This window comes from Benincasa hispida, chromosome 7, assembly GCF_027475165.1.
Source record: "Benincasa hispida cultivar pf3 chromosome 7, pf3_genome.v1.1, whole genome shotgun sequence".
In the NCBI taxonomy this organism is placed as follows: domain Eukaryota; kingdom Viridiplantae; phylum Streptophyta; class Magnoliopsida; order Cucurbitales; family Cucurbitaceae; genus Benincasa; species Benincasa hispida.
Window position 1 is genome coordinate 35,965,122 of NC_143484.1, and position 21,410 is coordinate 35,986,531.

The 21,410-nt window shown below is 33.8% G+C and overlaps 2 protein-coding genes across 3 annotated transcripts; one reads left to right on the forward strand and one right to left on the reverse strand.

Moving 5' to 3' along the window:
• The first annotated feature begins 12,370 nt into the window (after nt 1–12,370).
• Nucleotides 12,371–14,254, forward strand: LOC120080766 (large ribosomal subunit protein P2y-like). The gene is made up of 3 exons (XM_039035391.2): nt 12,371–12,599; nt 13,334–13,566; nt 14,062–14,254. The coding sequence occupies exons 1-3, from the start codon at nt 12,512–12,514 to the stop codon at nt 14,086–14,088; spliced, it is 348 nt and encodes a 115-aa protein (XP_038891319.1). The 5' UTR covers nt 12,371–12,511; the 3' UTR covers nt 14,089–14,254.
• A 763-nt stretch (nt 14,255–15,017) lies between these two features.
• Nucleotides 15,018–19,951, reverse strand: INV-E (alkaline/neutral invertase). 2 transcript variants are annotated; one of them, XM_039036577.2, is made up of 7 exons: nt 19,697–19,951; nt 18,270–19,030; nt 17,996–18,161; nt 17,685–17,896; nt 16,439–16,932; nt 16,297–16,345; nt 15,018–15,645 (listed from the first exon to the last, which is right to left on the reverse strand). In XM_039036577.2, the coding sequence occupies exons 2-7, from the start codon at nt 18,921–18,923 to the stop codon at nt 15,319–15,321; spliced, it is 1,902 nt and encodes a 633-aa protein (XP_038892505.1). In that variant the 5' UTR covers nt 18,924–19,030; nt 19,697–19,951; the 3' UTR covers nt 15,018–15,318. The 2 variants fall into 2 exon arrangements, with proteins under 2 accessions (XP_038892505.1, XP_090171980.1); XM_090315854.1 differs by lacking the exon at nt 19,697–19,951 and adding an exon at nt 19,596–19,694.
• Between the last annotated feature and the right edge of the window lie 1,459 nt (nt 19,952–21,410).

Sequence of the window (21,410 nt, forward strand, 5' to 3'; positions counted from 1 at the left end):
AGCAGGAGGACCTAATAGACCTACAGATCATGGGCTCCAATAATCCGAGATTAACCAATAAAACTCTTTAACCTAATTAATCAACATTTGTTAACTAATGGGTCATTCTACTAAAGTCCCTAGTTGCACTCCCCTCACTGTAGATATGTTTCTGTCTATCTAATATAACCATAACCAGTAAGCCAATCTTTCACAGGTTGTTCGTGGTCTTGGCTAGGTCAAAATATCGTTTTACCACCGAGAACATTTCTTGTTCCTTCAGTCCCACTAAACCTCTAAAGAACAATTGATTTGTGGTCCAACCAACAAATCCAGTTCCTCTCAGCCTAGTGAAAGGGTGGGGCCTCTTGTTCTTATTTCAAAGTCAGCACTTAAAGAAACAACCTATCTACTACCCATAGAGACGGGTAGGAGTGAAGTTCGTCTTGCACCCTATGTCCCAAGCTATTTACCCGATCTTACCCCTAAAATGAGAGGCTTATTGAGCCAACGCTGTTGAGCTGCTCTCACCCATGCAGATCTAAGGATAATCCTAAATAAACAGGAGTTCATAGCTAGCTCAGAATTGAGATTGAGTTATCTAAGTCATCAAATTTGAATTAGTCAGTTTTAAACAGTAAACGGTGTTATAAAGTAAAAGTGACTAAGTCGTGGTCCAGTCTTATACAAACTCATTGCATATGATGCCCCCACTCACATATCTCTATATGAACGATTCAAGATCACATCGTTTGTATTAATTACAAGTGGGTCGCATCCATAGTGTCCCCATAACAATGCGTCAACCTTATCCCTATACTATAGACCTTTTTAGACTATATACTCGAACTCGATCCATGTTTTATGTCATCACATAAAGTTCGAGTCTACATTAAATAGCCTCAGGACCTTAGTTTATTGGATTCAATAACAATTTTATCGAAAAACAAAACAGAATATATTTATCAATTTACAAACTACGAGTTTTAGGACATAAAATCCAACAAGCGGTCATTTGAATTATATGGATGAGAGTGGCAAGATCGCCGACTCAACAAGCCTACCATTTTGGGGATTCGTTTGATTGGAGAGTTGGGAATACAACTACACAAGATGAAATTCACTTCTTTCCCAAGGCAGGGGTAAGTAGATAAATTGCTCCCTTAAGGGTTGATTCCCGGTCTTGAACGTTGTGGCGCTACACCCTCTCCTAGCCCGAGAGGGGTTTAGTCATAATGGGACTACGATCTATTATTCATTAGAGGGATCAGTGGTACTTAAGGAGTTAGATGTAATTACAGGGGCAAATCGATAATTTGGCTTAGCTGTACTTATGAGTAATTTGTGAAGGGTCATCGCACTGTTGATTGGTTATATCTAATGGACACAGAAATATATCTGTAGTGCGAAGAGTACAACTGTTGGTCTTTAGTGGAGTGTCAGACAGTTAACGGATGGTGAATAATGTAATTAAAGAGTTTAATTAATTATTCATGTATGGTTGGAGCTTCAAGCTACAGGTCCATGAGGTCCCCTTGGTAGCTCAATAGGATTAAGATGAGAATCCGTTTTTGGATTAATTTGAATTGTTCAAATTAATAAAGGGATTTAATTATATATGATATTATTAAATTGTTTTCAATTATTTGCGATATAATTGTCATAATATCTTTGATACATTATATCTTAATGGGAGGAAATAAATATTTCAATGAGATTCAAATATAGTTTCTATGAATGAGATTCATAGATATTAAATTTAATATAAATATGATTTATATTAAATATCATATAATAGAGAAAAGAAACTATAGTTTATATTGTATGTGATACAATATTAAAACTATAGCTTATGTGTTTAATATGACATATAATTTAATATAAATATAATATAATAAGTTAGTTATCATATTTATTTATATTATTTATTATTATTTGACTAATATTTTCTCTCCGCCCTCTTTAGTGGGGTGGTTATTCTTTATGGCAAGAAGAATAAAAGAAAAATCGTTTCTTCTTCTTCTTCTTCTACAATTTCCATTAAATGATTGAGAGAAAAATTACAAAAGTATTATGTAAATTTTCCTTGTGTGAAAGCTTTCTCAATCTTCTTCCTCCTTCACATTAATCTTCCCCTCTAAACCAAAATAGTTAGAGCCCACCACCCGAGGATTCTATTGTGGTTGTGTCCGATTTTGGTTCGAGTTCCACCTTGAAGAAGATCTTCAAGTTGTACGTGACTGTTCAAGGGAAATTCATGAAGAAAAGGTTCTTCAAAGGTAATGTATCTTGAACTATTTTCTTGTAAAAGCATGCTGTAATTTAATTTTAAATGCATGTTTGTTGTATGTTTACTGTAAACTTTGTATTCGATAATTAATGAAATTTAGTCAAGCTGCTTCCGCTCAATATTCTCCTCACAAAAGTTCCTTTTCCCTCAAAGAGTATTTCTGAAACACCTTTTGAGTTATGGAGAGGAAGTAAAGGTAGTTTATGCCACTTCATAATTTGGGGATGTCCAGACCATGTGCTAATGGCAAACCCCAAAATGTTGGAACCTCGTTCAAAAGTGTGCCTATTTGTAGGCTATCCCAATGAAATGAGAGGTGGATACTTCTATGATCCAAGTGAAAATAAAGTGTTTGAATCGACAAATGCTACCTTCTTGGAAGAAGACCATATGAGGGATCATAAGTCACGAAGCAAAATTATTTTAAGTGAAATTTCTAATGAATCTACTGAGACTTCAACAAGAGTTGTTGAAAGGGCTGATATATCAACAGAAGTTGTTGATGTTAGTTCATCTAGTCATCCATCTCAAGAGTTGAGATTGCCTCGACGTAGTGAGGCGTTTATGAACCCACTTTACGCTACATGGGTTTAACAGAAGCCCAAAGCATCATAATTGATGATGGAGTTGAGAATCCATTGTCTTATAAACAAGCAATAGAAGATGTTGACAAGGATGAATGGATTAAAGCCATGGATCAAGAAATGGAGTCGTTGTACTTCAATTATGTTTGGAGCTTGTAGATCAATCTCATGGGATAAAACCTATAGGTTACAAATGGATCTATGATAGCTCGTAGAAATGCAAGCTATTGTAGCCTTTTGCTTAGAATTATGAGGGCTAATAAGCAGAATATGCGTTGATAATACTAAGAATTCATGTGAAAAGTGAGCTTGCATCAAGTAGCACCGAAAATCCTCACTAACCCTATACCATGCATTATTCCGGGTCAAAGTGACCATTTTTGCAGATATTACAGGAATTGATCGCATGCGTCAGTCCCAGACTACTGCAGGGTTGACCGAATGAATACCAAGACCACAAAAAGGGATTACTTTTTCATAACGGTAAGTAAAGCAAACAAATGTAATTGTTCGATCTTCCATTTTTTTTCTTTTTCTTAGATATCAATAAAGTTCATAGAGATTAAACAAAATATAGAAATTAAACTTGATCTGCTAATTGAATGACTTGCGGATCATAAATCTTAGTCTGGTAATATAATCTATTGAAGACTTGAATGGAACATACCAATATAGAAGTCATCAACCCAAGGGATCCAAATCCTAAAACCATATAGATAAAAGTTAGAAATTAAATGGAGAAAATGCAGGCAAGTATAACTTTTTGAGTGATTTCCTAAACCAATAAAGCAACCACATGAAAGAAATTTCAAAACCAAAAAGCAATGTGCATAAGGTATGTGTTCAATCTTCACACACCTTGAGCTAAGAAATCACTCTGAACATCTCCATCATAGTTCTTGCATGCTCAGACATAACCTCCTTCACTCGTAAGTGCATAAGCCACCATATCATCGATGAGACGATGTTCATACCTTTTGGGTTGATTAGTTCATTACATAGGATGTTGCGTCCACAGAGTGATAATCGTGATAGAAGTCTGCTCGCAAGGTAGATGGAATGCGTTGGCACCTTAGGAGAAATAAGCATGAAATCATACCTTGGAAGTATCAACATGATAAGATGAAGTTGACATTGCCTATACCGGGACAAAGATAGCAGTGAGGCAAAACGTAATCATGAAGACTGTCGGCGTTTAAGCTCTATAAATGGTACCTTGGACCTTCACTCAAGGCATCCGAGCTTCTGCCTTAAGGCAGATGCTTGCGATCACAGATGAGAGCATGAGCGAGATTTTCTTTGAGGATTCTTCACCTCCACAATCCATTCCAAGTGACGACCGGAGTTTTTGCCGGAGATAGAGCTTGAGAGAGACTTCTCCATCATCCATCCATGGCACCACCAGCAGCCTTCCATTTCTCCTCTTGTCTCTATATTGTATTACATTTTGGCTTAAGACATTAATACATTTTGTAATCAATGCATATTTTAATTCCTTTAACGCCATCTTTTTCATCTTTGTCATCATTTACCTTCATTATTTAGTTATCAAAGGCGATCGCATACTCAATCGTGTAGCCTAGAGATAGGACGTATGTAGCAACCCACCGAGAGGTGTGCGTTGTGCGAGTATAGTAAGATAATCTTCTTCGCTTAGATGTGAGACGACAGCAACGCTTGTCTATGAGCCGTTGCAATGCTTGTCTATGAGCTGATTAGCCGCGATTAACCACCTGAGAGGGTGAGTGGTGGAACACACCAAAGCAAAGTATGCATTGTTCCTAGAGATAGACACGATCTTATGCTTGACGCAACCATGCATTATAGAGATATAAACATGCGGCTGGCCACCGAGAGGTGTGCGATGCGTTAGTGTGGCGAGCTGGGATTACTCGGGCGGCCTAACATAATGAACATTGGTATGCATTAATGACCGTTGCATCTCTATCAATTCTCATAGTTAAACTTTCATTGCTCAATCTGTTTAGTTAGGAGTAGGAGTAGCACATAATCCCTTAACTTCTGCCTTTTTACTTTTATTCATCGCCTCAAACGCATTGCTTCACAAACACTATTTAGTTACAAGTCCCTGATTCGACTTCAGATTACCCCGAGAAACTTGCGTTCTCGTTATACTTGGCGAGAAAGAAGAAAACTTGTGACGGGAATGCATGGTCATCGCATACATGCTTAAACGCATATTGTATATTTTTCTAGTCGAACGCATGACCATCGACACATGGAGATCAATGTATAGCATAAATTGCATATTTATTTTCCTTTCCTCTTTCGAATAAAAAAATCTACAAGAGGAAAATAGGTATAGATGGAAAGGTACAAACCTTTAAAGTTAGACTTGTGGTAAAGGGTTATACCTAAGTTAAGGGAGTGGACTAAGAAACTTTCTCACCTATTGTCATGTTAAAGTCTATTAGAATTCTCTTGTCCATAGCCACATATTATGACTATGAGATATGAAAATTGGATGTCAAGGCTACCTTTTTGAATGGTAATCTTGAAGAGACCATCTAAATGAGTCAATCGGAAGGATTCATAAAACAATATCAAGAGCAAAAGTTTTGCAAGCTTAATCGGTTCATTTATGGACTGAAACAAACATCTCGATCTTAGAATATAAGGTTTGATGTTTCGATCAAGTCTTATGGTTTTGATCATAATGTTGATGAGCCTTGTGTTTACAAGAAAATCATCAATAGCTGAGTAGCTTTCCTCGTGTTGTATGTGGATGATATCCTACTCATTGGGAATGATGTAGGTTTTCTGATTGATGCAAAAAAATGGTTAGCCGCCTAATTCCAAATGAAATATTTGGGAGAGGCACAATTTGTTCTAGGGATCCAAATTATCAGGGATCGGAAGTACAAAAGGTTGGCCTTGTCTCATGCATCATATATCGGTTATAGGGATTGTCAGTCGATATCAGTTTAATCCAGGATTAGATCACTGGACGACGGTCAAAACGATCCTCAAGTATCTTCTGAAGAACGAGGGACTATATGCTCGTGTATGGAGATAAGAATTTGATCCTTATAGGTTACACAGACTCTGACTTTCAGACTGATCGGGATTCTCAAAAATCCACATCAGGGTCAGTGTTTACTTTATATGGAGGAGTTATAGTATGACGAAGCATCAAGCAAGGATGCATTGCAGACTCCACTACGGAAGCCGAATATGTAGCTACTTATGAAGTTACTAAAGATGTTGTATGGCTTAAGAAGTTCCTTACTGATTTGAATGTTGTTCCAAATATGTCTTTGCCCATCACACTTTATTGTGATAATAGTGGTGTTGTGGCAAATTCTAAGGAACCTAGGAATCACTGAAGAGGTAAACACATAGAGCAGAAATATCATTTGATTCGAGAGATTGTGCATCGAGGTGATGTGACTATCATGAAGATAGCTTCGGAGCAAAACGTTGATGATCCGTTTACGAAGGCTCTCATGGCTAAAGTGTTTGAGGGTCATCTAGAAAGTCTGGATCTACGGGATATGCGATATAGTCTAGGGCAAGCGGGCGATGTTATTGGGGTATAGTGTATACCTAGTTTATTGTGATTTTGTACTTTATTTGTATTATACATTAGGCTCCTTAAGCTTTAGGACAAGTGGGAGATTGTTGGGATTAGTGTCCTAAATCTCTTGTAATCTCGTAGTTTGTAAACTTTATATAAACATATTGTTGTTAATAAAATAAGTGTTATTTTATGAAAATAAGTGATATTTTATAAGCATATACTCAATCTAATAAACTAAAATCCTAGGTTATTTTATGTAATTTAAACAAGTATGTAGAGACATACAAGTGGATAATGTTTAAATAATTACCTAAATGGTCTGTAGTAGATGGATAAGGCTGAGTATCTTATCTTGGTGACACTACGAATACGACCCGTTTTGTAGGTGTTACAAGTGTTATAAAGTAATACAAATGATTTGATCTTGATCATTCTTGTGGAGACATGTGAGTGGGGTATCCTATACAAAGAGTTGTATAAGACCAGACCACAAAATGATTAGTCTTTTTATATAACGCCGTTAATGATAGAGACTTACATTTCATTAGGATGACCATAAGTGACATGACCTAAATCTTGAGTAAGTTGTGAACTCCTACTCATGAAGACGGTCATTTGAGGGTGAAAGTGGCCATATTGCCAACTCAATAAGCCTACCATTTTGAGGATTTGTCTAATTAGGGAGTTGGGAACACAACTACACAAGACGAAATTCACTCCTTCCCCGATGATGGGGTAAGTAGATAAATTGCTTCCTTAGTGGCTGATTCAGGGGCTTAAACATAGTGGCCACACCCTCTCCTAGCCTGAGAGGGACTTTGCATAGAGGGATTATGTCTTATTTCATGTAATCGAGTCTATAATTCTCTGTGTCGTTCGTGATGGAGCTCCGACTTCGAATCGATGAATTTTTGGAGTAGAACAGAGCAAATGAGATGAACAAGCAAAGTAGAGCAGGCTTCTGCCGTGCAGCGTCGCGACGCTTCTATCACGGCGTTGTAACGCAGCGACAACATAAAAGCTAGTGTTGTGACGCTTCGGATGGTCAATGTGTGCATTTGGATTCTACCAAATTGTGGGTTTGAATCTTCCCAGCGGTTTCTTTGCAGTTTTTTCTTTTTATTTAATTATTAATTGTAATAATTACTTATTTATTGTATTTTCATTAATTAAATTAATATAATTGTTATTTTTTGTTGGATTGTATGTCCTAAAACTTGCAGTTTTTAGAATTAAACATTTTCTATTACCAATAAAGATGTTATTCAACATTTCTTCAATAAAGTTGTTATTGAATTTATAAACTACACTTATAAAGACTAAACACAATAAACTAAGATCCATGGCTATTATATGAATATTTGAACTTTATGTGGAGACATGAAAATGGATCAGGTTCGAGTAAATAGTCAAAATGATCTATAGTATACGAATAAAATTGGGTGCCTTAATCTGGTAACACTGCAGTCCACTTTGTAGTTGTTATAATTTGTTATAAGGTACTACAAACAAAGTGATCCTGATTCATTCATATATTGACATGAGGAGTGGGGGCATCCTATGCAGTGAGTTCGCATAAGATCGGACCAAGAAATAAGTCACTCTTACTTTATAACGATGTTTACTGTTTAAGACTGACTATTTCACTTAGATGACCTAGGTAATTCGATCTTAATCCTGAGCTAACTATGAACTCCTATTTATTCGGGATTGTTCTTAGATTTGCATAGGTGAGGGTTGGCTCAGCAACACCGGCTCAATAAGCCTTCCATTTCAGGGGTAAGACTGGGTAGATAACTGGGAACATAAGGTGCAAGACAGAATTCACACCAACCTAATTTAGGGATAGAAGGAAGGTTGTTCTCTTAAGTGCTGAATCCTAGTTTTGAGCAAGGGATCTCACCCTCTCATTGCCCCGAGAGGGATCCGGTTTAATGATTGGATCACAAACCAATTGTTCATTAGAGAATCAGTGGAACTTAAGAAGCAAGACGTAATTTCGGGAGTAAAACAACATTTGACCTAGTCATTATTATGAACAGTCTATAAAGGGTCGACTTACTAATTATGGTTAAATCAAGTGGACAAAAATATATCTACAGTGAGGAGAGTGCAACTATCGAGCTATAGTGGTGTGACTCGATAGTTAAAGAAGATCGATTAGTTCGGTCTAAAGAGTTTTAGCCAATTAATCTCAAATCATTGGAGCTCGTGATTTGTAGGTCCATAAGGTCCATTTACTAGCTCGTAAAACATGAACACCTTGAATTAGTAAATTGAGTGGATTTGGAATGATATCAATTTGGAGTGTTCACATTTAATTTCAATTTGACATGTTCAAATTGAATTTAGGGTTTGAATTTGAATAGTTCAAATTCAAATTAAGGTTTGTATAATTATATTCAATATAATTAATTAACGTTTAATTTATCAAAATTAAACAAAATTTGAGAGTTTATAATATTTAAATATTAATTACATGAATATGATTTATGTTTAAAATTAGGTGTTTGATTAATTTAATATTTAATATTAAATTATTATTTAATTAACTAAATTTTTTTAATTAATTGAAATAAAATTAATTTTCATTTCTTATTCAATTTCAGAAATTGAATATTGTTTTTTTTAGTTTAATTAATTTTGAATGAATTAAAATGAAGATTTAAATTAATTCAAATTAATTTTGGAATTAAATTGAGATAGTGGAAAGATCCACAATTTTGCTTATTTTGGTGGAATGATCTCACTGAAACACCTAATCCTACTTCTTGAGTGTTTCTTGAAGTATCATATTGCTGAAAAATTTAGTAGATGCATGTAATGGTTACGTAAAACTCTTCAATTTTACACAAAATGTAAAGAGAACGAGAGGAAAAAGTTCCTGCTAAGTTCTTCTTCTGCACCTGAAAACTTATCCCTTTCCTTTCACAAATTCAGCTCAATTCTGAGTTCCACTACTCAAATTCAAGGTTGAAAATAGTAGAGAAGATCTATCGACGGTTCACTGAAGATTTGAAGCTGAGAATTTGTGAGGAGCTTAGATTGGAGAGGAATTGTTCTAAGGTATGTGTTTCCTGAAACCATCTTATTATCCGATGAACATGCTAATTTTGATGTCAAAATTAAGAAATTAGAATGTTTAATGATCCTGTTTTCTTCCACTGCATGTTTCTGTATTCCAACAATTTTGGCTCAGCTATACGGACACAGAACAACTGTCGGTCTTTAATGGAATGACCGGCAGTTAATAGATGTTAAGTAATTTAACTAAATAGTTTAATTAATTATCCAAGTACCATTGGAGCTTCAATCTAGAAGTCCATAATGTCCCCTATGTAACTCAGATTTAATTGAGAATTATTTTTGGATTTATTTGAAGTGTTCAAATTAATTGAGGAAATTAGTTATATATGATATAATTAATTAAATTAATTATATGTAACATACTTAATATAATGTCTTTGATACATTATAATATAAGGTAATATGAGAGGAATTGGAATATGATTCAAATACTAATTATACAAATGAGATTCCTGTAATTAAATTTAATATAAATATGATTTATATTAAATACCATAAATAAGTTGAAAAGAATTAAATATTTGAATATGATTCAAATATTAATTATATGAATGAGATTTGTATAAGTGAGTTTAATATAAATGTGATTTATATTAAATGTCATGTATTGTTGAAAGAAAATAGAACTATAGGTTATGTTGTATTTGATACAATATAAAACTATAAGCTATATGTTATATTTGATATAATATATAGTGTATATATATAATCAAGTAGTTATTATATATATTATTCTTATTAATTGAAATTAAATTAATTAAAGGGAAGGAGTTACAACTCCTTTCATCCATTGGGTTGCGGAAGAATGAATGGTCTCGATTTATCTTCTTCCACAATTCTCAGCTTTGGAAAAAGTTTACAGAGAAGAAAAAATCCCCTCTCTTCCTCCTCTCCATCTCCTTCCCTCTTTCAAAACCCTAAAGCATAACCCACACCTCCTATCATTCTTAATCCCTAAGGAGAATACACCATTTGGTGGTGTCCCTTTTGGAGGAAGGATTTGTTTGAGGGAATTCTTGAAGAATCATTCTTGAAAGCTAAAATCTTTCTTCTCCCTTCCATTTAATTAGAAAAGCATGTTGTAGATTAAATTGTAATGCATAATCCTTATCTTTTAATTCTCTAATTCTTGTAAATTCCGTGAAAAACAAAAATTGGGACTGATCCCCACATTATGTTGTGGGAACCTTCGTTGGTTTTCCCTTAAGTTATATCATTATATTACATTTTAAAAATGATAAACTATATAAATGGTAATAATATAAACAAAAAAAATATGCATATCATAACAAAATTTGTAAAAAAATAAAAAAGAATGAGATAAAATAAAATATGATAAGGATATATTCAAATAGATATTGTTGGAGAAAAATAAGGGAGAATCTCTAATCATAAAACATAAAAAATGATGGTTAAAATCGTATAACTTCATATTACAATTAAACTGTATGTGTAAATATATATTAGTTAATCTCATAACTCTACATTACAATTATACTGTATGTGTAATATATATTTAGTTAATTTCCAAAGCCCATCGAAGGCAAACTGGAAATACGTCTTTATATTACATTTTGAATCTAATATTAATATGTTTAAACTAATGAAAAAACATGTAGATAAAAATGAATTTGGTAGCAAAAAGCTAAACTAATTGAAAATGAGTTAGATAAACCAAATTTGATAATAATGTGCTCATAAGGTTTGAGAGAAGGATCTGTTTATACTAAATTATTGTACAAATATAGTGTATTTGCAAGATTCACATATACATTAGAGAGTAATAAACTGCCATAAAAAAATCATGACTCCATGACGTCCACCGCAGCTGTGGAAGTTCTGATTCTCTAAGATAAAGAAGATTTCATCTTCTTTTATCGAAAAATGAAGAATACTGATTATAATAATGAGAACAGATGGATAGGAAAATCAATGGATCGATAGACACATTTAATAAAATAAAAAAACGAGGATGAAAAAAAAATGAAATTAAGAAAGAATAAACAGATGTGTAAATTCAATCTTACTTATGTGTTATTAACAAATACAAGATTTTTAGATAAGAAAGGTAAAATAACTAAAGATATATTTCAAAACATCAACAATTGTATAATAATACAATAATATAATATGAAATAAAAATATACACTAATAACCGTAAAAAAAATGGAAAAATTGAATCTAAAAACAATATGATTAAACAAAGGAAAAAAAGAATAAAATGTGAAATGAAGGTAAACAAATCAATAGAAATATATCTTTAGCTATTAGATTTAGATAAAATTGAATCTTGTGGCAAATAATTAAAGAAATTGAAACATAGGAAGATAAAATCAAATATGAAGAGAAAAGATAGATACCAAACAGATATTTAAGTAAAAAAAAAAAAAGAAGGAAGAATTATATATTTAAATAGAAATCTAATAACTCATAGTTTTACCATCTAGGGTTTTGTTTATTTAGCTTTTTTTATTGCAACAATAGGTTTGAAATCTAATAACTTAATAATTACACTGTATCCATAATTGCTTCCTTACATCAACTTCAACAATTATCGTGTATTTATAAGAACATGAACGACAAAACAAACGGCTCCATTAAAGACAAAACAGGAGTTAAGAAAATATCTGATACGTGATCTACACTTGATTTGTAAAAATTCTTATTATTTATTATTTTTGAGTTTTGAGTTTTGAGTTTTGAGTTTTTACATTTTTTCAAATGAAACCTAAATGGTGTCTATATATTCCAATTAGCCTCAACGGAAGGAGGTGGAAGTTAACAAGTAGGTTGGGCTTGATGGGCCAGTCAAATAAGGAGCCCAGTCCAAATACAGTCGGCCCAAAACATCGGTAGTTTACCCAACCTTCGCTCGGCCTCGGCCAGGCACTTAACTTCACGAAAAGGAAATCAGAAACCCTACCTCTTCGCTATATAATATAAATAAGAAGCCTTCATCGACATTTACAGAACCCTAACTAAACTCTCTCTCTCTATCTTCCGCTTCCCATTGTCTGTCTACGAAGAACGATGAAGATCGTCGCTGCTTATTTGCTCGCCGTTTTGGGAGGCAACTCCAGCCCTTCTGCTAAAGATTTGAAGGATATTCTCGGATCTGGTAAATTCCGTGTATCTCTCTCATTTTCACCCCCATGTTTTTCTTCGATTCAATCGTTTTTGGGGAATTTCTGTGTTGATGTTTGTTTAATATGTATTGTTGGTTTTGTAGAAATATTTTGTTATTTGGTTTCTTGTTCTTTGATTCGCTTCGTTGCGATTTCAAGCTATGGAGTTTCGTCGTCGATGGTTTTGCAGTAGCGATGGTTAATTGTTCCTATCTCATTGTGGGCTGTTCGACTTTAAATTTTGTTTAATGTTCTCTTAATTTTATTTGTCGAGGAAATACCTATCTACGTACTGTTTGTCTTGATTATTGTCGTTCTTTAACGTAGTTCTTTTAAAATAATTATCTCGTGCATGAGAAACAATAAGAAAAATTGGTGGTTATCTGTGGTTGGACATGATTAGATTTGAGTTTTATGAAATTTGTATCTATCCTACTTTTCTCGATGGTTTAAGAGATTGGAGCTGGGTTTTGACTATTTCTTTGGAACAATTCTACGTCACACAGTTATTTGGCGTTAACATGATTATCGTTCTAATTGGTGTTATTTGAAATGGTCATGTTTTAATGCCTTTTATGTTATATTTCCACAGGTTTTTTCTTCTAATGTCATGTTATGTATCTGATTTTCATTTCGCACCTATACGTTGGATATTGAATTACATGGAAGTCAAATGTTTTGAATGGTGTCATAATTTATCTTTCCTGAACCACGAACCATTTTTCAGTTGGAGCTGAAATTGATGAGGAAAGGATCGAGCTTTTGCTGTCTAATGTTAAGGGTAAGGATGTTACAGAGCTCATTGCATCCGGAAGAGAAAAGCTAGCATCTGTTCCTTCTGGTGGAGGTGCTGTTGTGGCAGCTGCTGCCGTAGGTGGTGGCGGCGGTGGTGCCGATGCCCCTGCTGCAGCTGAGTCAAAGAAAGAGGAGAAGGTTGAAGAGAAGGAAGAATCAGACGATGTAAGTTTTCTAAATCTTTATGAATATTGTTGCTTGGAATTGCATTTTAATGGTTGAAGTTCTCATTCTTAACCACTGGAAGCAAAATTCTGTCGAACATATATTGAAGGAAATGCCAAAAGATACTCCACCTTATTGAAAGGCTGAAACATCTGACAGCATGAATGCTCTTTGTTGGTTCTGTAATATGTTTCAGCCTATAAACACCACTTCCATTTAGTTTTTGATAATGAACTGCAATAATCATCTGGTTATCTATCATTGGTTTATGAACGATAAGCTTATAAGCACCAACTCCATCCATAAGCTTCTATGTTATGTTCTACCCTTCGAAAAGAAAATAGTTTAGAGGAAAACCATAATCTGAAAATTTTGGAGGAAACAGGTAAAAATTTTGAAATAAGAAATGGTTATCAAATGGATCTTTTTCTTTATGGACCATCATTTCAGTTCGTGTAATTTCGTCTAACTCCCTCCCTGTTTAATGTTTTGCAGGATATGGGGTTCAGTCTTTTCGATTAAGTATAATGACAAAGTTGAATGTTCAGAGATTTTTCAAGATTTTAGATTGGAATTTTTGTTTTTCACATGTAGTTTTTTAACATTATCGTGGTGTTATGATGAGCCAAATGTTGGTACTTTTTTTTAAGTTAATGAATTTTCGTCGTAATTTTTGGATGCTCTAAAATATCTGTGTTATTATATGAGAAAAAAATGGAATTGCTGCTATGACTTGAGTAAATTGGAGGCCAAATTTTCTGTTGCTGCCGTTCCCTCATTTCCATCGTCTAACCAGAAGGAGAAACTGCAAGGGCTAAGGTTCGGTTTTAATTTTAAAATTCATCAATAATTGTTAGCAACTATCCTTATAGGAAAATAATCAATTGTGAAATGAAGGAAATTAGTTTTGGTAAATAATGTTGAATTATTATTATTATTATTTTTTAAGAAAAATAACGTGTAATTTCGTCTAACTCCCTCCCTGTTTGGATTGTTATGATTAGCAATCACTAAATAGAATTGCTATAGAAAATATTCAATTTGTCCAGTGTAGATTATGAGCAATAGGTGTAAAATTCTTTTTAGAACATGTTATTTAAAGAAAAAACTGACGTTGAGCTACTAATTAATTTAGTATGGGATTTGAAAAGTGAGTTACAATTTACTACTTCAGACTTGAGTTACAATGTTGTTGTGTTCATCAAATAATAAACGTGTAATGGCTATTGAAATTGAAATGGAAAATATTTTTCTTCCATAAATAGGTTTAACAAAATGCAATGACGTAGAAAATTCTTCTTAACTTTATTTTTTCTACAATTTAGACAATCACAAATGGATGAAGGCTAGACCTAACTAAGCAAGGTAATAAAAAAGATTGGGTTGCCATCTTTGTATGTGTTGTTTGGGTTGGAGAACTGACTAACTCAAATCTTAATTGGTCCAAAACATCCTTAATAACCCACCATACTATCAAATTAATTGAGCTGTTCGAAAAATTGAGTTACACCCTACAAGATTTATTTTAATCACGACATAAATTTACATCATCGTATTACAAATTCCACACTGAGGTCTCAATCCTAGGGAGTTACAGAACATCATCAATTAAGTTGATATGTGTATGTTATCTACATATATGTGAATAAGCCTTCTATAAACTCGACTTAACCACTCAACAAATGGTAGATAACAAATCCGCTACGCTACAACTGCCTATATTAAGTATTGAATTTCGATATATGCTACGACTTAAACTATGTAGGTTGGATTTGAGTTTTTCTGGCCACGCTTTCTTTTCGGGCTGGCACTGATCATGCAAGAGAATGCATTGACAAGATCCGAGTCCTCTTCGGTTATTAAAATTTTGGCCTTACTCGGCTCAGCAAGCAGGAGCTTGCCTACAAGGTAACCTGCAATTGACCATGTTTGATATAGGCGTGCTTGTTTCCCAATGAACCTTCCTTTTTTCGTGTCGTAATATTCGGGCCACTTGTCTCTAGCCAGACGTCTCTCAGCAATCTCAATGGCTCTTGCTGCAATTTCTGGTCTGTTCATCTTTATGCATGCAACTGTGAGCTGAAAATGGTAGATAAAAAAAAACTTCCATATTATATTTCACATTCTTGAGTCCAAAGACAACGGAAACAAATGTAAACATACATAGTAACGCCCTTGTTGAGGAGAGTTTCAAAAGAGAGAGAGAGCAAATTTTGAGTTGAAGCAAGGATGAAAATATCCGTCGATATATCGATATATCCATAAATCGAAGAATCCAACATCGATATAATCCATGTACATCTCTAACATCTTTTATAGATGCTCGTAACAAAATGTCATCTATTTAGTCAAACATGGATCTGAGTACTAGTAATAACAATATTTATAGCTTAGTTTGGGAGTAAAATCTACTTAATTATTAATATAAATAAATTTTATAAATTTCGTGATTTACAAAAATATCCGTTAATATTGATATTTTATCGATATATCCGTAAATTGAAATCTTGATATCGATATCAACATCGATATTTTAATCTTTGAGCCAAAGTTTGACTTTGAATAGATCGGTTCGCAAAATGATTGTTATAGAGAATAAAGTGAACTACGTATACTAATTGAGTAATCAAAAGTGATCAAGTTCTTCTAAACTTCAAATTCTAATGGAGTTTTGCTGGATTTTTAAGGGTCGAGCAAAATAGTAAGATCAGAAATTTGAGAGTAACATACCTGCCACAACAATGTTGGCCATGAACCTGCATTGTGGTATGACCATGGCCTGCATTGACAGAAACAAATTTTGATTTCAAGAAAACAGGGAGTATTTTTTTTCTTCTAATGAATCTCAAAAGTACCAAGTCAAGTAAATTACGTGTTCTTGGGATCGCTGCCAGTGATAATCTGCCATTCCTGACCTTCAAGAGCAGGGTAACAAATTTTGAATGGCATGTCTGCAACTAAATCCCCCCATTTGGATTCAATGAGATCCAAAATGGCATGGGATTGGCCTATTGTAGTAAGACTACTTACGATGGACCACAAATTTCCTAGAGAAAAGAACCGGAAATCCATGTGAGCCGGCTGCAAATTTCCAATTAGATAACCTCCTTTACTAGGCATCCATTCCACCAACCAGGAAGGAATTTGATCTGGGTAGATGTTGAATTTGTTGACTGCATCGTATGAATACTCTTCTGTCTTGTAACGATAAATTTCATTTAGTTTTCTCAAATCAACCCAATAATACTCTCTGATATGAAATGAAAGAGCCACCAAACGATTATTAAGCGCACGGATAAGATCAGCTGATCCGTCCTCAGGAGCAAGCATCTCTCGTGCACAAACTAATGCTGAATAAAAAAGTGCCTACAAAGGAGGTAAAAACAAATATGTTTACACTTCTATGTAATTTATAGAGAACAAACCTTAATATAGACATTATGACCAGTGAAATCTAAGGTGTATAAAGTAAAAACATAAACTTCTTAGAATGCAACTGCGAAATCATACTGCATACCGTTAATTCTTTTAACATGTTCACTTTCAAAATGTAAATGGATAAAATGAATCAGTGAATCACAGGCAAGCTCATAGGATTACTTGGCTCAAAAAATTTAACCATGGGCAGCATATCAAAAGGGGGGGAGAATCCACTACAGAAAGGAGTTTGCTTTAATAGTAATGACAAAGTCTTCGAAATTGAAACCCAAAGAGAAATATGAAACCTCACTAAACACTAAACATCACTAGGGTCCCTTCCCTCCACACTTATAAAAACTCTATTGTTTCTCTTCCCCAAAGATCCCATAGCAGAGAACACACCCCATAAACCACAAAAAGCAACCCTTCTCACTGAAAGACGAATGGAGGAGGAACTCCCCGATCGAGGTGATCCCATTGAAAAGGAAGGTATTGTTGTAATATATAGGCTATTCATGGTTACTGAATCCCCTTTTCTCTTCTTACATTCTGATCCCATGGCAGCCATTTAACATATTAATCTCCTTTTCTCTTCTTACATTCCAATCCCATGGCAGCCATTTAACATATTACAGGCACAACTTCTAGATCATAAGCAATTAAAATTGAGAATGCTGAAGAACTTGGTCGCTCCTTACTTGGATTTCTAGAGGGTGACCATGAATTCCCATACGACGATCTATCATACAAGAACCGTCAGTTACCAATAAAGTAGGGAACATATCGAAGCCATCGGCAAGACAAAGCCTCAAGATCATTTTGATCCCAGTTTGGACATCAACTCTCTCCTGAACTGAGAGATCACCAGAGCATTTTCCATATGCACGCAATAAAATTATCCACCACAAGCCTAAGATAAAGAGGTAGATGAGTGACCTTTTGGATATAAAAATACAATGGGTAAACTTTTTTTCTAAAGGAAAAAGGAAATACTTGATGGTCTATGTACCTGAATCGACAGGTGCAACACGGCCAATTGCTGCCTCCCCAAAGTCAGGATCCAAAACCTCTTCTGTTGCTGAGTCATCACCATCTAGAGGAACTGTTCGGACCTTAAAACTAGCAGGCATCAATCCTTGACCAGGACTGTGACAGTCCATAGTTTTCTCCCAGCTCTATTGAATAATGAATCACAAAAATTAATCAGAGACATAAAAATAATGGAAGGTAACTAAACATGACCTTCATGAGTTACCTGATTGATGTACATATACTTAGATTACCTGCAACTGAAGCGTGTGGAGGATAAAATTGCGAACAATATCGTATTCTCCCTTCAATAAAAAAGCTATACCAGAAGGTATGAAATCACGTATAAAGACCTGATCGTAATTCAGTAAATTAGAACTAGTAGGGTCCCTTGCAGCAATCGTTCCAATTGGACTGCCACAGTAATAAACAATGGATTCCCGAAGCAAGTCCCATGCCTCATCCTCAGTCGACTCAATACTAATCTTATGAAAGGAATCTCCAACTGCTCCATTTGTGCCAATAGAAATTGAATTCTTAATTTCAGGTTTTGCAGACTGAACATCTTGAACCTCTAAAGCACTTGATCCATTTGGTATGTCCACAAACCATGTTCCATTTCCACCTTCTTGATTCATACCACTTGCACTTTTTGCTTCTTGGCATCTGCAACTGTATAATAGACGACGACTACATTTTGCTTTCCCACTAAAGCCTGTGTCTATTCCCTGAATTAGCCTACTCGGGCATTTTGACAAATACCTATTTCTCAAGACCCCTTTCTTCACATATTTCACTCGTGATTTAAAAGAAAATTTGCAATCCAAATTGCTCGAATACGGGTTTGAACACACAGCCCGAGGTATGATCCCTGAAAAGATTTGCAGGGCTGCTTCAGATGTGCCCATATCTGAAGAAATTACAGATCCCAAATATCTGATCTAAATTAAAGTTTCTCCAATGCCAACGCTGGGCTATTGGTTTTTCAACTCCACTCGAAGAACAGGAATACTATCTGCACAGAGAGAGATTGAACCCAATCATCATTAAATTAGAAACATCAAAACATTTAAATTACAGGGGACAAATAGAACTTCAAACGAGTGAATCAATCACATCCTAGAAAAGCTTGTCGTAAAATAGCATATATTTCTTCAACTTTCTGCTCCAAAGAAGAAGGAACATAGCTGAGATAATACAAAAATTTAGGGTCAGAAAGTCTAAAAGCTACATATCGAACGATTTTTTAAGTCGACTGAATCCTCAAAATCTGAACTTGTAATATTACTTTCTTCGATCAGGTTAGCTAATATCTAGTAAACGATTCACAATCCATTGTTGAAACACCGAGTCTATAACTGTATAGTAAAAAAAAAAAAACCACGGCATCTTCTGCAATGGAGATTAGATTCGAACAAAATAAGAAATGCTATGAACATGGAAAATAATAAAAGAAACAAATACAATAACCTTCAAAGCTCTAGTTTAATCACCTAAAAAATTTCTAAAACAGAACTCATAGCATTAATCTAATGTGTAAATCAAATTTCGACGAACTAATTAGAAAAGATAGACGATACTTGGGGGCCAGATTGGATACAAAGAAGGAATGAACAGAGGAAAACGAAAACACAGAAAGTTAATTGAACAAAAATCATCGAAGACAGAAGTAGCAACTCACCGAATTAAATGATGCAATAATTTAATTGGAGCAGAAATATGAACAAATTTTCGGAGCTTTCGTGAAAGAAGAACAGAAGAAGAAAAAAAGACGATCAATGTGTTAAGCCCACGAAATATAAAGCATGTTTTTTTCACAAATCCGTCAAGCGGACGAAAGAGGCAAAAATCAACCTGTATTCTTACGTGAACTTTTTTTTTTTTTTTTTTTTTTTTTTTTTCCCGCCCTGTAATCTTCTTGTCCACATCTCCACCATTTTTCTTTTCCAATGCTCTGATTTTTATAATAATAATAATTTTTTTTTTTAACATAGAACCGTTATAAATATAGATATTAGATTTAAAATATTAATGTATATAATATAATATTAAAAAATTTATAAAAATGACCAAATTTAAATAATCTATACCATATTATTGGTAGGAGTCTATCAGTATATGGGAAGAATCGCTGATTGGGATCATAGAAGCGTATTTGTCTATATTTATAATTTTATTTAAATGATGTTACATGGTTATTATTTCTAAAATGCTACTAATTACAATTATTCTAAAAATATAGGTCTGTACCTTTATTTTTGTGTTTTTTAAAAAAAATTAATTATGCCAACAATTTTAAAATCCCGTTTCACTTTCCCAAATTTCTATAAATTCTAAAACCTTTCTTTTTTATGAATTATGTACCCTCGATGAATATCAAACAGCGATGTACATGGGTTGAATTAGGGAGATTTTTTGGACCAACTCAAAAATTCGAATTGATTTGGCTACCCAAATAACCCAAACAGAATCTCCAATCCAACCCTTAAAATTTAGGTTGGATTATCGCGTTATTTATTTACTTTTTTTTTAATTACATTTTTTATTAATTAAAATTCTTAAATTTGTATACATTACATATTAAAAACTAAAATTTCATAAAACCCAAATGTTAAATATCAAAATCCAACATATCTAAAATTTTAAACAAACATCATAAAATATATGAATTATAATATTTATAATTATAGTACATATTTTTTTAATAATATTAAAAATTCGAGTTGGGTTGGATCAACACGAATTTTGAAAATTGTAACCCAAACCCGACCCCGACCCAATCCAATCCAAAAAAATCATAAGAATTTCAACTCAACCCAATCCTAAATTAGAACTAGCCCAACCCAACTCAACCCTTACAATTTGAGTTAGATAATCCGGGTTTCTCGGATTATCGGGTCATTTGAATACCCCTACTTAACACACTATCTTTTCAAGAAAAACACCCAAACACTTTATCATGTACAAAAATATAAATAATAAAAGAAGAAACAGATATAAATATTCCAATAATTGAACTATTAGCTTGACAATAACACATAATTGATCAATAATTATGGTTCAACCAATAATGGCTGTGTTTTACACATTGCAAAACTATGGAGCCTGCATTTGTTTCGAATTGACAATAATTTTACATTTCTTACAATTATGATAGTTTTTGTTTGAATATTTGAAACAAGGATATCATGTTTTGCGTACCAAACACTCACACATGTCCGAAGCTTTACCACTCATTGCCAACAAAAAGCTTCTACTTCTATACATGTTTGACCATAAGCTTATCCAATTGCTCCCCCCTTTCACGTGAGGAACCATAACACTCCTTTTCATTTTTCAAAATTATGAAAATATCTTTAAATTTTGCTTTTATTTGAAAAATACAATATTAACCT

What these genes read in the sequence shown, in the direction of transcription:
- LOC120080766 (XM_039035391.2), top strand. Translation starts at nt 12,512, where the DNA reads ATGAAGATCGTCGCTGCTTATTTGCTCGCCGTTTTGGGAGGCAACTCC. An exon ending in GAAGGATATTCTCGGATCTG is followed by an intron (nt 12,600 to 13,333) that starts GTAAATTCCGTG and finishes ACCATTTTTCAG; the next exon opens with TTGGAGCTGAAATTGATGAG. An exon ending in AGAAGGAAGAATCAGACGAT is followed by an intron (nt 13,567 to 14,061) that starts GTAAGTTTTCTA and finishes AATGTTTTGCAG; the next exon opens with GATATGGGGTTCAGTCTTTT.
- INV-E (XM_039036577.2), bottom strand. Translation starts at nt 18,923, where the DNA reads ATGGGCACATCTGAAGCAGCCCTGCAAATCTTTTCAGGGATCATACCT. An exon ending in TCCACACGCTTCAGTTGCAG is followed by an intron (nt 18,162 to 18,269) that starts GTAATCTAAGTA and finishes ATTATTCAATAG; the next exon opens with AGCTGGGAGAAAACTATGGA. An exon ending in GGCCAACATTGTTGTGGCAG is followed by an intron (nt 15,646 to 16,296) that starts GTATGTTACTCT and finishes TACCATTTTCAG; the next exon opens with CTCACAGTTGCATGCATAAA.